The following is a 17900-nucleotide window of genomic DNA, read 5'->3' as shown; positions in this document are numbered from 1 at the left end:
GCGCGCGACGGTAGAATTTTTCGGGCCACATCGCTGGTTTACGCGAGTTCGCGTTTTGGTGGTTTTTCTATGTGATGTTACGACGAAGTGAGTTTTAATTTTTTTTTTGGAGGTGCGATAAGCGGTTATTTGCACAGGTGTCATCGGATTTAACGATAGTATTTGTCCATCGGGAATAGAGCGACCTATATTGTTATGTTTATCTGAAAAAATTTGATGGTGTTCGTAAATAATCGAAAAATATGCTCTTTAAAAATAAGTCAACGAAGTTTTTCTCTTATAGTATCTACACTTCACGAGATATTCCACTGAAATTTGGCATAAATATTATAATTGATAGTTCACATCATGTGACATGCCAATTTCGATAGCAATTCTACAGGGTGATATTTTTTTTGGAACAGTGGCCCCTGTTTTCTTTTCTCCAGAACTTTCTTGTTGTGAGCCACTGTTAATTTGAAGAAATGTTAAGAAAAGCTTTGTTGGTATACTAAACTTTATTGTCTCTTGTAGTTTTGTCGTATCTACCAGCGATTTCGAGAAAAAAATTTTTGATCGATTCTCATGAAATCCTTAGAAAAATCATAAAAATTCAATTAGTAAGCTGTAATGAATAAACTTATCATTGGTTTTGACGCATCAAATTAAACTCGATATTTCTCATAATGAATGTGTTTTCAAAATTTGTTTTGATAGCAATCCAAACATTCAAACTTCAACACCCTCTATATCGAAAACAAAAAGTTCGCGATCACATATTAATGGGACTTTATTTTTTAATTTCTTAAGCAATCTCCCCTCTACGTTTGTAGCTCCAGGAACACCCTGTATTTTATTGCACATAATAGCAAAAAATTCTTTCCATTTTTTTTTTAAATAAATGTTGATTTTTTGTTCAACAACAATAATCAATTGTTCTTGAATAGATGGGAATTCTGTAATGGATATTTTTATATAATTGATGAAAAAAAACTAAACACTTTGCTTATAAATGGATTGATGAATTTCCACTATCAATATGTCCATTCATCGAATCTTATTTACAATTCTTTTCTATTCTTGAACATAAACGCGTACTTATTGCATTTTCTCGAAAACCTTCCAGAAAAAACATCGGTCAGCAATTAAAACACCAAATCTCACGTAACTTAAGTATACTATCAAGTTTCACCAGAAAATCTATCAATAATACTGAGCGATTTGTTTTCTTTTTCCGTTGCGTCAATTATTGTCGAAGTCAGCTACTTGACTATAAGAAGTAGCCGAACTTGAAATAATTTTTTCTTTTAGTTAGTTTGCTGAAACTAGAATTTATTATCAGTCATTCTAGTTTATTATTTTTAATAGTCGAAAAGAGCTTGAAAAAACATTTACCTTTCTGTTATTTTCACTTCAATATGGTTATTATTCCAAACAGTTCCAATCTATCTTTGTTAATGATTTTTCGAATCAAATATTCGCACGCTTCTGCTCAGCCCCCTTAACCCCGTCGTGCGCCTAATTAACAGTGTCAGACAGGCCTTAGTAGTCGCCTTGACGGGGGGCTTAAATCTAAATATAAACTTGGTAGCGGAGCCGAAGGCAAATTATAACAGGTAGAACGGGAATTTCTGGTGCGAAATTAATTGAAATCTTAGTCTGCGGAAGATATGCCTCGTGGGTGTACCGGGCAGACCTATTAATTCAGTCGAGATAGACTGCATCAACGTGTAAGGCGGTAAGGGTGTTGTTAGATGAGATTTCTAACCTCACTCCGCCGCCTTACTCACGTAGCAGATGGTGCTAATATCCCGGTGTCGAGATAAAGACGATGGAAAATTGTTTTTGTTACTAAGAGGATCGCCAACTTCGTTTTGCACGATAAAAATTTTGCTCGTTGCACATTAACGATACGCTATTGAAGAGAAACGGATTGTACGCATCCATATAAGTACGGCAAACGCCTGTCCTGAATAAATAATGAAAATTATGACACCTCATCATGGTGGTAGATTAGTGGAACACAGAAGACGTCATATTTTCTGCCATATTCACTTTACAGCTGATTAGGGAATGCTCAGTACGTCCTGTCTGTGATTATGATCGATTAATCCTAGTTTGAACGCATTCTTTGAAATATGTTGACTATAGGCCAAGGGTTCGATTCTAGATAGAAGCATTTAGTTTTTTCATAATCAAATTTGAACAGGAAAATGGAAAAAATTCGTTTTATATCAGGGCCCATTCATAACGAGGTAAGCTCATACTTAAACTTAATGTTTGTCAGTTGTATCTAACGATTGACGTAGATTTGTTTACATTTGTGTTTGGCAAACATCGAAAATCTAGATTTTCTGAAGATTTTTTTCACTTCTGATTTCCCAACCCCTTAAGTCAGCTGATTTTCCCCTGTTACCTCTCCCACTCAGTGCTTACGCAATTGGTATATATCGACTTCAAGGTTTTCTCCAAACTCGATGTAAAAGAAATATAATCCAATTGAAAATTGTATCCATATCAAGAAAATTTTGGCGAATGTGAAACTTCCTTAGTTCAGCTTAGTGTGAACCAATACTTCAACTTTGCCTTTTACGTTGAAGTTATGCTGACTTACGTTCATTGTGTATGGGCCTTAGATATGAGGAAATAAGAAACGCCAATAAGAAATGGCAGCGTATTATCAAAATTAATTTGAATGTTAATTTTTCATCGCATTACTCAAATACTACGATACGAATTTAAGTTTGTTGTTCCTGGATGCCAGATTATCATAAGTTCCACATAAAATTCCTGAAGAAAAACACCGAAAACCACTCAGCCCGATTACCATAAATTGAAATTCTTGATCGATGACACCTTGTAAATAACGCGTCGCGAATTTCAACGCTTGAACCAAACGATTTTGTCAACAGCCCCTGTTTAGGATGCAACTCGTTCTCGACTCTGGATGACGAATCTGACTTGATATAGATCCAGAATGGACGAGGTACCGAGTCTATAAGCGATAGGCATCGACGAAGAGGACGCGTGCTAGTCATACCGATGTCTCTTGTGATTTATAATAAGTAAATTCCACGTTCGAAATGTTCGAATCGCAGCACGTGCTAAACGACAGTCACAGGAACAAGTCCGGAACCGTTTCCTGTATACCGTTGCAGCTTCATTTCTCCGCAACGGGATTCTTCCCGAGGAAATTGAGGAGGTGGGGATCTACAGGGTCCTGGGTAAGTGTATATGCGCCGAAACTAGCGAAATAGGTGCAGTATGTCTTTTTGGAGAAATTTGACAACGTCGGGAAGCTGTCAAATTTTGACAGATGACACTCTACGTTTGAAAACTACTGTCACTGTCACATTTACTGTTCGAGCTTTTGAGGAAAAGTTACTGACTTTAGTCATTAGTGTTTATGAGACTTCGATAAACCAAAGAATGTACAAAAAACTGAAGGTTTTTAATGACGTTTACTTTTGAGTGACAATCGTTCATTATAGATTCCGAAAATTTATAAAAATCGACAATACTACAATACAATCACAAGTAGTGATGTAGACCTGACAAGATCTGTATCATCAGTTCTTCTACACTGCTTAAAAATCGAAGTGGAACTTTTTGCATTCGAATCAAATTTTCAGTATTGCTGTACGTACCATGTGGAGAGGGAGGCGTATGTTTTCATATTACTCACACACAAAATATGGTTCTCATGACACTTGATGGCTTGAACTGAAAATTACTCATTTCTTGTCATTCTCTAATTTGTGCCTACAATTTCAAATGGGATGATTTTTTCCCATCATCGAAGACCGTGAAGATTCAGAACAATCAGATTGAATCATGCTCGAAATAATCGTTGAAGAAAGCGAGCGTCCGATGATATAATTCAATGAATAAATCAAGATGCGATCTCGAATGGTTTATCGAGAAAATTGAAGATAATATCCACGGTGCAGAGAGCCTGGCACGAGAAGATGCTTTTGTTATGCACAATTCGGAATTAAATCTTCCACGATCCTATCTGGAATCTTTCAAGTGGCAGGAATCTCTCGCTGGAAATTGGTATATGTGTATTTAATTCAGGACCAGCGATTCCCGAGTTCTTTAAATTGAATGGCATTGAGATTTTATCCATTTTTAAATAAGGGGTTACGATGCTGGAAAGGTATCATCAAGATATTTGTTGAACAGTGTATTCAATCACATTTCAGATTAAATATCCAATAAAACTTGCTTCTTGCACGACGTTAAAAACCATCTTCATAATTTGCTGAAAATTTTGATGAAACAACAATCAAAAACGCTAACTTGATTGACACTTTACCAGGAACATGGTACAGCAGAAGTTAAGAATTAAATTTGGACACCGAATATTTTTTTGAATGCAGGTTATACCATGTGAGCTTCTGATGAGCCTTTTGGCCATTCAAAAACCTTGAATCATAAGCAAATTCCGACAGAAATAGAAAATACAAATCACAGCACACGTTTGAAATAATCTCAATATCGATCACAAAAAATTGAATTATTTTTCCCTAGAGCATTCATATCCTTTTCTGCTAACGAACACACCGAAAAACCTTCCTGACGAAACCAGAAATCGAAGTCAACCGAAGAATGTGCAATATCATTAGACCGCGCTTGATGGATATAGAAAATTTAATTGCCTATGTACTGAATACCGTCAGCCTCGGTTCGAATTGTTAATGTGTTTCTCAACCGACAGTACAACACCGGGTCGAAAACATTGTACAGGAATTTGCTTACAACCCATCTCAATTAAATGATTCACTCGTTGCGCACTTTCATCATTGGATTTCTCTTGGTCGAGAGATCTGTATTCGATAATAGCAAATAGTGCAATTAACGAATGATGCTATCTGAAATGGGCTCTCTGCAACTTTTATCCGATCGTTCACTCTGATCTGCAGCTGCATTTGCGATCCGTTATTGTGTGGTTCGTCTATCCATCTATATAATAATTCATATGCAGCCGATCTGGTCCCTGTGACGAACTTGAAGTTCTGGTTCTTCGCAGAGATGGTGCTATGCGAATATTTTAGCGGCACGGTAATTAACCGCATGTACCAGTGGTTTTCTAGGTGCTTCTTTTCGAATCGCCACGCAAAAACTGGTGGATTTTCATCATTAGCCCCATAAAGGAACTGAGAAATCCATAATCTCTTATTGAGCTTCAGAGGTGAAGACAACTGGATGACGATTAAAAAGATCTAACGATTTCAAATGACGCGGAATTTACTTTGAGTCACTTTTGATGTGACTGCACGTTTTTGCGTATTTGAATAAATACAGGGTCTCAATGAATCGATTGTAATAACAGGTAGTGGTCGTCAATTTTGTGTAATTCTTGCAAATTTTTCAAATTCGCTGCAGAAACTGTTCAATTTCATGAATTAAATATGTCCTTCACAAATTGGAAAGAGTTCTCTTCTTCTCTTCTGTCCCTAAGACAGAGAGGAATGAATCCTGCATGAGATGGAACTACTTTGGGCACTTACAACTGTCCAAGAATGGAGTTGTATTGTTTACCAAAACACAGCTGGTGATTTTCAAAAAGCCATCTTTGTTTATCTTATCAATATAACCAATCTGTTGTCCTTTATTATCTACGTTATCTGTGGCCAATGCTGCCAAATGGTGAAATGGAAATAAAGCACTTTTTTAAATCTCCGTATTTTTTTCCTCTTTTGAGTACTTGAAAGAAGTTTTTTCTGGTGAAAGGTTGAAAAAGATGTGTTTGTCATGATATTGTGTTCAAAACCCCTAAGTTTTTGAGCAGCGCAGAATAATTTAATGCCAACTGCGATGTTAAAATCATTCATAAAGACACTGTATTTCCCAATAATATTGAAGAACTGTTATAATGTGAAAACACCTTTGAAATGATACAACAACAGACACATTTCCAGTTCAAGGAGTACCTTGGACGCTAGGGGAAGTGAAATCCTTTGGAAAACATATTTCAATCAAATAAAATCCGGCTGTTGAGAGATATAATATGAGACAACTCTGTAAGGATTAGGCAACGCAGTTTTATCCATAACAATGAACAATTTCAGGTTTTTCTCATACAATACAATATAATATGTTGAAAAACGTCGAATTTAGAAAGCATATCAACGTCCACGACACACGTACCAACATCACAATGTATAAATTCATCGGATCGCAACGCTCGCGGCCCTGAATTGAGTAACTTCGAGTTTTTATGGTTTTTCGCATTCAAAAACGACGAAACACCTTATACGGTATACACCGCGCGCTCCGTTGCGTCCGATAAAGTGTAACACAGATCGTCTCTTCTGATGATAATCTGGCTGGATTTCACCCTGAAAGAGACTGGCCGTACGATCCGCGGCCTGTTATCAGTACGCCATTTGTTCTACGACGTGTAACAAGGCACATCCATTCGATTTGTATCGTGATCGATCGCCGAGTCCGCAATAACACGATAGCCTTGCACTAAAAGTCAATATGTCAATGTTGCCTTGGTTAACGTCAAGAAAGGTAACTATCGCTTCATCGTCGGGTTATGGATCGGATCTTGAGCTGAAAACTTCCTCGAAAGTTTGTATAATGGATGAATGCTTAAAATCCCAAAAACATCAAGGACTTCCCGCAGAAAACGACTTGCGTCCACAGTTAGCAACAAAATTTTTTCATGAAGAATTTGCAAGAGTTCGAAATTTTTTCAACTGTATGAGTTTTCCCAACAATTTTCAAGAACTCCAGATACGCGCTGAACGTTTGTTGGTTCTAAAGACATTGTGGCCCAGTAGAAACTGACTGAAGAAGGTCTATCGCCAAAATAGGTAGCACTTTGAGATTTCGCATATCCATAAAACTCCTATATAGGTGATTTTTTGTGACTGGATTCTAGGATAAAAAGGGAAGGGCAAATTTCAAACACGAGACAATTTTCCCAGACGTTTAGGTGCTATCAGTCAATGAGATTGCTCATGAGCTTTTTTGATACCTATTTCAGCAGAAGAACATGCGATTGTCTTTCTGGTCTGAGTTTCAGCTGGATAATAATTTTGGATGAAAAATGTCAACTCATTCAAAAAATTGTCAATATCAGATAGAGCTATCTATTGTTCCGGTCGAACCTGAAATCTTCCTGGAAGATTCGAAGATAACGCCCTCGATAAGTATTAAAATTTAACGACCAATCGTAGAAATGTACGTGAGTTCAGAGGGGGCAGCTTACCCGATATCACAAGAATAAATTCCAAAGTTGAGTGATGAACAAACACATTGACCAAACAGTTTATTGCCTCACGAAGAAATATACTGTGTTCAATCTGGAGTATTTACTTTGTTGCAATCTTAATGAATGGTTTCTCTTCGGTGAAATACTATAGAATTCGTCATCTTCAGTACAACGACGTAATAGAACCGTAAATCACTCAATTATTCCAGAAGATATCGATAGAAATCAAATTTCACCCCAAGAATGTCGTTAAGGAAATTTAGCATTTTGATAATTTTCATTGAAATATCCAGTTCCATCAAAAAAGTGATGTTACTATGAAATAATCTTCATTCACAGGAGAAATTGTGTCAAATCGTGCTGATAAATGAGCCCATTTTTGTCTCAATCAATTTTCCTCAAATTTTTTTTGCTATGTCTTCTGTCAACAACCAATATCATAACTATATGGTAATGACATCATATCTGGCGCCGGGCGCGATTTTCAATAACAAAAACATAAGGAGTTATGATAATATCTAGTGAAAATTTTAAGCATACATGTGTTGAAAATTTCTCATGTTAACATTTTTTTTTGCAGAGCCCTATAGGAACTTCAGATCTGCTAGAACAGTCGTTCTCGAACGGCGTAGACATCAGGACTAGCCTGGTGCGTGTCGCGGAAGACTACACGAAGAGGAAGCACGTGCTCAGGGTGTCTTCGGTGAACCCATGCAGATCTGAACTGCTACTGCAGGCAGAGAACAGCGAAGAGCTAGCCGACTGGGTGAAAGTGCTCAACGAACAAGGTGCAACTGCTACCGAGGTGGAAACCAAATTGGTGAGTGAAAATCCTCGAATCTCAGTGACCAATATTGAAAAAAAGATTGACACCCGCCCGAGACGGTTTCTCCCTATCATCCCATGCCGTTGTAGCAAACGGAAACAAGTAGATCTTCTCGATCTACTTCATTCATAATCGTGAACGCTGAAGGAGTTCTGCAGACTTAATAGTAGATTTCTCGATACTACTGAATGGAGTGACAATTAAAGGGGACAATATTTATCCTCATTCAGTCTCGGTGATAAAGCCCATTCAGTTTCCTAGTACATTTCTGCGAAAAACGTCTTCCGTAGATAGGGATATCTGCGAAACGTCGAAAAGGAGTCATCGTTTGTTCTCCCATCAACGAACGTAAACTACGAGTGCATACAATTTTAAATGGCCCTATCGAAAATCATCAGAGTTGCGAAGGTGTGCAATTTGTTTATTGACTTTGCGGTCCCAATTACGAACCTTATCTATTGGGTAAGCATCGAATCTTTGATAAAACGCCATTATCGACGGATAGATTTCGAAGACCGGTTGCTAGTTTTCGTGAAAGATGCTCCCGGTCCTAGGTGTCAGTATCCGTCCAATCTGTGCGCAGAAAGTAGTTGTTAGACTTTTTCGGTTTTCTTCCGTAGTTAAACTTGCGAGTGCGTCATTTAAATGGTGAAAAAAAGATTGTGGTTTTATGTCGTGAAAACGATCGCGCACAAAAAGAAAATCCGCGTAATAAGACGTATGGTAAGATTCCCCAATAGCTATTGTTTTCGCGCAGTTATTTCATTGAGAATATTCGAGAAAATTTTCTATTCAAGGAATATTAAAGTTCAATTGGCGCACAATTCCAGTTAAACTTACTATTCCGCCTAATCGCTATGAATATGAATCAATATCTTATCATCTATCAATTATTAATCAAGTAATCTTGATACAATTCAGTGTATTCTTCGTATTTCGTTTCATTATTGAAATGACTTTAGGAGTAAACAAAATTTCCTAGGTTCAGATGAACATATATACTCGTAAAACCGATAAAAAGCTCTAAAAAAAATTTACAATTGAAGGAAGTATTTTGATGTGGAAAAATAAACATCCCATAATCATATACACATTTTTTTCACGAAAGAAAAGACCGTTATGCAAAAACAAATTTTAAAGGGATAAATAAGAGCTTTGAGATCACTAGGTATTGAAATATCACATCCTAGTATAGAATGCTACTCATTATCGGTGCTCTTTGGGATGATTTATATCATCATGATCCCCTACCGAACACTTCCCGAGAAAGTGCCTAGAAAGCCTAGAAAATCTTAAGGAAATACAATCAGTTTTATACACCGGGCCTGTTCCGATATTGCTGGTTTTACTGGCCAGCAATCGAATAACAATAGAACTCGAACGACTGGGCCAATAGTCTCTGAATTACTGACAGTACTGTTCAGGAATATCGGAACAGACGGACCACCTGTTACTACAGTCTCAAGCTAAACACTAACCTCAAACAAATAACGTCATATGTCAAAATTCCATAGACTTCTCGTTCATTATGTTCTTTTTTCTTTCTAGGATTTAAGCGCGAACAAACAGCAAGCAGTGCCTCAGTCGATACCGGCTCTAACCTCTATACAGGTGCAAGGCAGTAGGCTCTCACCCCTCCCGATAAAAGCTAAAACGGTATCGGGCAGAAACAGGTCGCCGACAGGTCAATCGCCGGTCAGCAAGACCAGAAAACCGTCCCAGCATCCCGGCGATCCGAACACCAGTCCCAAATCGAAGACGTGGAGGGGTCGCGTCGCGAAACAGTTTAGGAAGATCCAGGGGGCCAGCTCCCCGAGCTCTCCGACCGCACCAGAGGGTTCCACCTTCGGCGTTCCCCTGGAGCAATGCATACCGTCGTCGAGGAACCAGTACGTGCCGAAGTTCGTCGAGGTATGCACCGATATAGTGGACGAGAGAGGTCTGCAAACCGTCGGGATATACAGGGTGCCCGGCAACAACGCCTCCATCACCGCGCTGTCCGAAGAGGTCAACAGGAACTACGAGGACGTGCCCACGGACGACGTGAGGTGGAGCGACGTCCACGTGGTCAGCAGCCTGCTGAAGAGTTTCTTCAGGAAGTTACCGGACTCCCTGGTCACCAACTCCTTCTATCTGAGCTTCATAAGGGCCGATAAGATAGAGAATCCGAAGCAGAGGATGCAGGAACTGAAACGGCTGATCAAGAATCTGCCGCCGCACAACTACCACACGTTGAAGCACCTGGTGTTTCACTTGAACAGGGTGATGGCGAACTCCGAGGTGAACAAGATGGACGCCAAGAACGTGGCTATCGTTTTTGGACCGAATATTGTCAGACCGGAGGAGGAAACCATGGCCGAGATGGTTAGCAACAACTCGCACCAGTGCAAGATCCTTGTCACGCTTTTGAACCACGTAAGTCAATGTTTTCTCTTTCATCTCTCATATCAAAACTGATAATTGTTCCAAATCCTTCAGAAATGAAGCAGATATACAGCCCATTGCAGGAACGTGGCTTTTAATCCCTCATCAAACCCTGTACGTTTAGTGAAAATGATATTCTTTCCAGGCAAGCTGGTTCTTTTCGGACAGTGAAGACGAGTGCGATCTAGACATGGCCTCGATTCAGGAGGTTTACGAAGAAACCGAACCGGGTAATCAGCAGACGCTGTTGGAGAGTATCTCCAAACTGGAGGCGATGCCGGTCCATAAAGAGAAAAACGGCGCTCTTTTTTCCTCGATAATATCGGCAGCGCAGAGGAAGGTAAAACGAAAAACCAAAGGACCAAATTCGTTGCCTGAAAGCAAGGAAGAACTACCGTCACCTAGCGGTCCCAACAGCTTACCACCATATTCACCTAATGATCTCAAAGATGTAAGTGAATTCTTCATTCTTTAATCTGAGCTTATCGCGACTCAAAAATATACAGATTAACTTGTACAATATTAAATATTTAAATATTAAATAACTTTAATTCTGTTGAAAGACGAATAATTTCTGTTGGTAAAACAGTAATATTTTCATTTTTGCAGAGTACAACAGGAAGTAATAAGACTACAAATATACCTACCACGGTAGGAGATATCGAAACGCATACCAAACAAGCAGAAAGGGTGCCTTGGTTCAATTATGCCACAGATCAGGAGGAATTCCAAAAAAGGATAGAGAAGTTCAAGAATGAAACACAAGCTATGCTGACAAGACCCAGATGCTTGGAGATAACAGTAGATAGAGGTGAGTTTGATCGCTTACAAAAATTCCGCTGAAATTCCTTAGTTAGGCAACGAAACAACAGCTATACTTCATTCAAATTTATTTTAGCAGTCGGTTGGCCATGAAATAATTTTCTCAAGTTTTTGTAACTAGAACGAAGTTAGGTTGGCACTCGTGAAATGTCGTTAATGTCATAACGCCGTTGCCACAACTAATATGAATTTTTATTAAGAAAATGCCCAAAGTGATTGAAAAAAGAGACAGGGTTTCAGGAAGTGCTATTTAGAATTCAAGTCCGCTCATTCAAATAGTCATACCCTGATATTCTAAAATCCACAATGCGTCAGACGATGGCGAACATATTCAATGTAAGAGAATTTATATAATGTTTCATCTTAATCTAAAAGACTTATATTTCAGCTGAATATTTCCACAGAAAGATTGTGAATGAAGAGTATAACAAAGAATTTCCTTCTATTGGGAGACCCAAAAAAGTGGGGGCATTTGGGAATTTTATGTTTGAGTGAATTAATGCGAAAAGTTTACTACAGGATTTTCTATAAATGTCATCGGAGAATAAGTTCCCTAAAATGGATTTTTCTATTTTTCATTTGACTTGTCCTATACAATGTAAATGTCTTAAGGTACTAATAAATACCTAATTATTATAATTACATCAATGTATTAAGATGAATAGCCACAAATACGCGCAAGTTGCCCTGTTACTTGTTTATTCAAGTGGAATTTTTGTTCAACGGTGAAGTTGCATCTTAACTTGAAACTTCCTTCAACTCCTTTTACTTATATTGATGCAAGATGATTTTTGTTGAAGAATTTAACGTTCTTGTGATTATCTGTTAATTCCTTCGGGAGATATCCATTCCCAACCACTGCATCATATGCATTTCATCTTCGGGTTAATATTTTTGAAATCTACAAATGATGTAAGCCAAAGAAGATAACGAACATTAACTCTCCTCAAGCTAGTGCATATTATGATATTATACTGATCTCTTGAATTTTCCATGCAAATAACTGGATTTGGTATGCCTTCAATCAGTTTGTATAAACTTCAATTATGTTCGTCACATATTTTCCGAAGAGATTCCACATTGTGATAAAATACGTAATAACAGAAACTTTCACGTAGAACGGGCAACATAGCGTTGATTTAAAACCCAAAAATGTTTTGACAAGCTTCACATTTTCGTACTATACAGAGTAAAATGTGTCAAATTTCCATGGCCAACCGACTGCTAAAATAAAGTTGAATGAAGTATAGATGGACTCCTAGAGTGCGCCACTAGTACAAGGCCATATAGGTGCCCACCAGCCAATGGCTAGCATCAATCTGAAAATGCAGGCTCAGAGCTCACTTACACAAAATCAACTCGTCAATGAAATACTCTGCAGGCTTTGCCTAGAAGAGGACGAAACCAATAAGTGTCAAACTTGGTTTGCTCAAGAATTATTCCTCTTACATCATCTCTTTCCTTATGAAGATGGAGGAGAAGTTGAGCTCTCAGAAATCGTTTGTGTGACCGCTTTTGTCTGGTGGATCCGACCAACAACGCCCAACAAACTGCAATATTTTACTCACCAATTTTTTCTTCTTCCAGGTACAAGGAATTCCACGTCACTCACCACCGCCACGTCCGGCGTGTCTCAGTTTCCCATCCAGAAGACCCACAGCGTGTCCAGCGTGTTCGCGTCAAGGACACCGTACACGTTCGACAACCGCAACAGTTTGAATTCGCTGGACAACAATTCGCACCTGTACCAATACAGTAAACAGTTCGTCAGTGATAAGAATAGTGAGAGTGCGCAGGAGGTGCGTTACGGTACGGTACAAACGGCGGACGGCAAGGGTAGGAATGCGCAGTCCGTCCCGTCCAGGGAGGGTAGCGGAAGGGAGAGGGCGACGGGGAGGAGAAACAGCTCGATCGAAAACCTCAATACCGACGGCGCAGAATCCAACATCGCCGCTTCTCTGAAGAAGGTGAAGTACGAGAATCAGGTGGGTGATTTATCGTTGTGTATTCTTTGTTCCTAGCTGTATTTTTTTTCGAAAAACGGCAATAATTGGAAAAGTATCGAATAGGTATAGTAAATACCTTAAAAAACAACTTGGAATTTTCAGAACAATCTCACGTTCATATGATTCAACATAAAAATTACAGCGAAATCAAATTGAACAGCTTCTGACCCTTAATTGATAAATTATCAATTCCTAATGAATTAAAATAATGCATTTTTTATAGGGGGAATTCCACAGGACGACTTCCCTGGACTCGATGAATAAATGTGGTACAGATGATGGTAAGCGACCCTTATAACCATTCTTTCAATATTACTATACAATATATATTCATTGCGAATCAATGAAAAGTTGTATATTAATATTGATATGATGATTTCTGTATAATTCCTTTGAAACATTTCATGTGAGTAATGATAAAATAGGTATGTCAGCGTCTTCCCCTTGTCCGAAAGGTTGGAGGCCAGTTAGACCACAGTTGGCCCCGCAACGGCCACCCCGTATGCGACAGCTTTTCCACAACAGGCTCTAGTTTAGAGGTAGAATGCTGAAAAACCCGGCTTCGTCGCATGGGTTAGATCATCACACACACTGATAGAAATTCATGCGAAAGTATTCAACATCGGTATTTGTACTCCTTCAACTCCAATCATGATTTCATAATTTCCTAGAATCGTTACCAAGGGATGATAATACAGGGTGGATCTCCGATTTTTAAACCATAGTATGTAATCATACTTGAACATATTACTCAAAGATTTGTCAAAAATGTTTACTGCAGGTTGGATTATACAGCAAATATATTATTTGTTTTGCTGTATGAACCAACCGTTACCTTCTCGAACGAATTAAAAGAAATGGCAAAATACAGTCAATTTATTCACTATCAAAATTGGAGACCAAGTTGAAGACTCACCCTGTATTTTTCGTAATTTATGAATTTATGTTTCCAAAAACGCGTTGATGAATTACTTCGCAAGGATTTACTAACCATGATATTGTCGCAAGTATACAGTTTTTGCCACAAAATCGTCTTTCCAAACATTTCATGAAATTGCTTCATAGATTGCCCAACAAGCTGAATTCATTCAAGAAATGGAATTTCACTAATTCAGTCGAATCATTAACAGAAAAGTAAACTTAACAAAATCGTTCATTTCCACAGAATGAACGTAGCCAACAGATTCCCCTGACGTGACGTGGGACCAATTCATAATGCGCATGATTGAAAAATCTATCACAAAACACCATGATAGATTTTTGAATCATGCGCATTATGAATTGGTCCCACGTCACGTCAGAGTAGGCCTCGTGCATTTCATTTTAAAACGTGACGCATGTCATGAAGAAAAAACTCACAGTTTTGTGCTCTATAATTCGATTAAAAAAATTGATTTTAAAAAAATCGTCGGCTTTATCGGTGTGTGTCTTGATCTAGTTTTATCCGCAGTTTGGAGTGATCTGCTGATTTGAATGAATAACGGCTTAATAATCCAACACTAAACATTTATCCCTTGAATCATTTTACATTGACAACACTTCAATAAACCGACTGCGTGCAGTAGCCATTACCAATCGAATTAATTTTTTCAGACACAGACCTCGTATCTGCTATGACTAAGCTGTACGACAAAAAGTTGGAAGACTACGCCCAGCCGAGTATATTAACAGGCGAAGGTTTGCCATACGCGGACGAGTCGCCTGAGAAGACGCGGGAAACCTACGCATCCGATAAAGAGAATCGTCCTTGCGACCTGTACAAAAATCCAAGTCTGCATAAATATCAGTATAACCTAAATCTCAGACTGAAGAAGGAAGAAGCTAAGACGAAAGAAGCGAAGGAGGAACCGGAGAAGGATGAAGATTCATCGGTTCTGAAAGAAAACGTACCTGACAACGAGAGACACCTACCGGCGCATAAACTAACGTTCATTTCGAACAACACGAACATCCTGAACGGCACCAGCGCCAATTCGAAATTGAAAAGATCCGAATCGCTCAATAAACCCGAAAGGACTGTGTCGCCGATGAATAACAAAGTGAAAAGGTCGGAAAGCCTAAATAAAACCGGGGACAAATTGAAACGTTCAGATAGTTTAACAAAAACGGAAAAGACGGAAAGCAATATTAGCAAAAAACGGGAGTTATTAACCAAAAGATCTAAAGAACTCAAAAGGAAGAACGGCATGCCAGATCGTTCGATCAAAAGAAGACATACAGTTGGAGGCACTAAGGATCCGGATAAGGTGACCCTATTGGATAAATATCAAGAGGAGGTGAACCCTAACAAGGAGGACAAGGAGAAAAATGTGAGGACGAGTTCGCCCGATTTGAGTTCGACGAGACGCGAAAGGCTATTATTTGAAATCAACCTAATTGGACCGGAAAACATGGTGGTGGCCCTACGACAGCATCTGATAGGGAACCGTCCCCAGAGTTTTCCAGAGTCGACGGTGTTCAAGGTACCACTTGAATCTCACGTCTGAAATTCAGTTCATCTTTATCTCAGTGCCTTAATGTAAAACATCAAACATTAACTTATAGACTGATCTATTTAATTGATGTGCAATATATTGTGCATGCCTATTTATTATGGTGTTTATAACACTCAAATTTTTAATAGTTGAATAGCTTTGAAGGTTCTTCTAGAAAGACGACACAAATGTTTTGGCAGTTTTTACTTCGATTGCGCATTTATGTTATCGGGAAGTCTCGAAAGTGCTGGCTGTTTCGTCGATGGATTGTAAGAATGGGGTAGCAAATTCGAGACTTGCTGTAATATTGATTCTGCTTCTTTGAATGTATGTGATTTTTCTTTAAATATTCCAATTGAAGCAATTTGAATTTGTGATACACATATAGGGTTTAGTATTGTAAATAATATAGTAATTATTATTATTATTATTATTGCCTTGACCTACTTATTGAATTGATTATATGATATGCTTAAAATTTAGATTATTTTTATTTAGTGATTTATTAGCAGTATTGAGAGGATACTGTGCCAAAATTGAACACACTTTGCTTGGAATATCAGATGAATTAGAGAATTTGTAAATAATTATCAATTTATTCTGCTTGTGAGGTGTAAAAAGTCTACTGTTATGCTAGGCTGTTTGTATCTTGCCTGTTATTGTTTTTTTTTATAGTTTTAAGTACAAATTGTATGTGTTGTTGTACTAGTGAACAATGTAAATATATTTTCAATTAATAATTTTGATATTTATTTTCCACCATTGTCTGAATAAAAATTTTTAATCCAATAAGATGGCGCCTGAAGAAAAAGAAAAAAACGGCGATACAATTCACGAAATTTCATGACGATTAAAAACGATTTGTTTGCGGCCAACAGGCCACAAACAAAATATCGTTCCTATGCTAGATGTAGTAGTATAGTATAGTATAGTGAGAAGGGGTTACAGTTCACTGCGACCTTAAGGTCTATTGTGCCCCCTAACAGAGCTGTTTTCATCGCGCCCTTTACAGCTCGCCTTCCAGATCCAGAGATCTGATGAAATCCAATATCTGGGACGGCTTCAACGAGGATAATTCCCCACTCCTACAACTTTCTCGTCGAAAGCACTCTTTTCTTTGGCTTGCAATGGCAAAGCATTCCGTAACCAGGTGAATAGGAGTTTCCTCCTCCTCCCCACAGAATCTACACTCGTACTCACTAGATGTAGTATGGCGTCAGCCTTAAAGCGTTGAAAAAGAAAAATTTCTTGCACAAAAAGCTCAAACGAATTTTATACTATTAATAAATTTTCGACAGATCTCTTGAAATTGTGATAACATCATTTTCAGTTGTTGAAAAATTAAACATGGGTGATTCAAAACTACAGTACTGAAGGCAATATAGCGGAGACAAAAAACCATATTATTGTATTCTCAAGGAAATAATGGATTCGAATAATAGGAAGGGCAGAATATGAAAATCAATTTCCGGAATTTATCTTTCGTTCAGATGGAACTCATTGAAGTAGTACCTATCGAAAGTCAACTGATATCTTTAAAAACGTAATTTGATGAACTACCAAACAAAAAAACTTCGTCATCAAATAGGCTTTGGAATTTTTTGGTCTAAACTTTCAGAACGAAATGAGATAATTGAAAATATTTTTCCTCACCCGCTACTATGCTAAGAAGCGACGTAATACGATGTATGGTACAGTTGAACTTAGTGCCCTTGGCGGTAACTTCGAGCGTCGTAGGTGTTATATATGTAACATAACTTGAAGCGCTCGCCCGGCTGGCTAAAACAAATAATTCGGGGCGACCGTTGATCGAAATACGAGCGAATTAATCGAGATTTGAATATCGAAATTGATAATTTTTAATAAGTTCTTAAGAACAGAAATATTACATAATATAACTATTTTGTATTTCCCGATTATTTTTGGGTCGACCTGGCCAATCCCGCATAACCCGACGAGCCGTCATTGCTGAGCACAGAATATCAAGATTCCAAAGCCTACTTGACGACGAATTTTATATTTCGATTCAAGCCCAAGGTACAGTTTTTTACTAGACATACCTAGGATTTTTAAGACTGAAACAAAGTATTTTCCACCACCCTTGATCACAACCGTCTATAGAGACTTTAAGTGGCTGTGCT

General features: G+C 38.2%; 1 protein-coding gene across 5 annotated transcripts in view; it reads left to right on the top strand.

Annotated features, from left to right (window-relative positions):
- The window catches only part of LOC123314236, a 154856-nt gene extending 138357 nt beyond the window's left edge, over window positions 1–16499 (top strand). For all 5 annotated transcript variants that reach the window (XM_044899387.1, XM_044899384.1, XM_044899386.1 and 2 more), the window contains 7 exons: window positions 7788–8027; window positions 9582–10448; window positions 10603–10908; window positions 11067–11268; window positions 12867–13264; window positions 13509–13566; window positions 14879–16499. In XM_044899387.1, the coding sequence (XP_044755322.1) occupies window positions 7788–8027; window positions 9582–10448; window positions 10603–10908; window positions 11067–11268; window positions 12867–13264; window positions 13509–13566; window positions 14879–15771 (2964 nt within the window). In that variant the 3' untranslated portion in view covers window positions 15772–16499. The remainder of the gene's footprint in view (window positions 1–7787; window positions 8028–9581; window positions 10449–10602; window positions 10909–11066; window positions 11269–12866; window positions 13265–13508; window positions 13567–14878) is intronic.
- The last annotated feature ends 1401 nt before the right edge of the window (window positions 16500–17900 follow it).

Source organism: Coccinella septempunctata, chromosome 5 (assembly GCF_907165205.1).
Source record: "Coccinella septempunctata chromosome 5, icCocSept1.1, whole genome shotgun sequence".
In the NCBI taxonomy this organism is placed as follows: domain Eukaryota; kingdom Metazoa; phylum Arthropoda; class Insecta; order Coleoptera; family Coccinellidae; genus Coccinella; species Coccinella septempunctata.
Note: the sequence above shows the minus strand (reverse complement) of the source record. Positions and strands in the feature narration are given on the sequence as shown.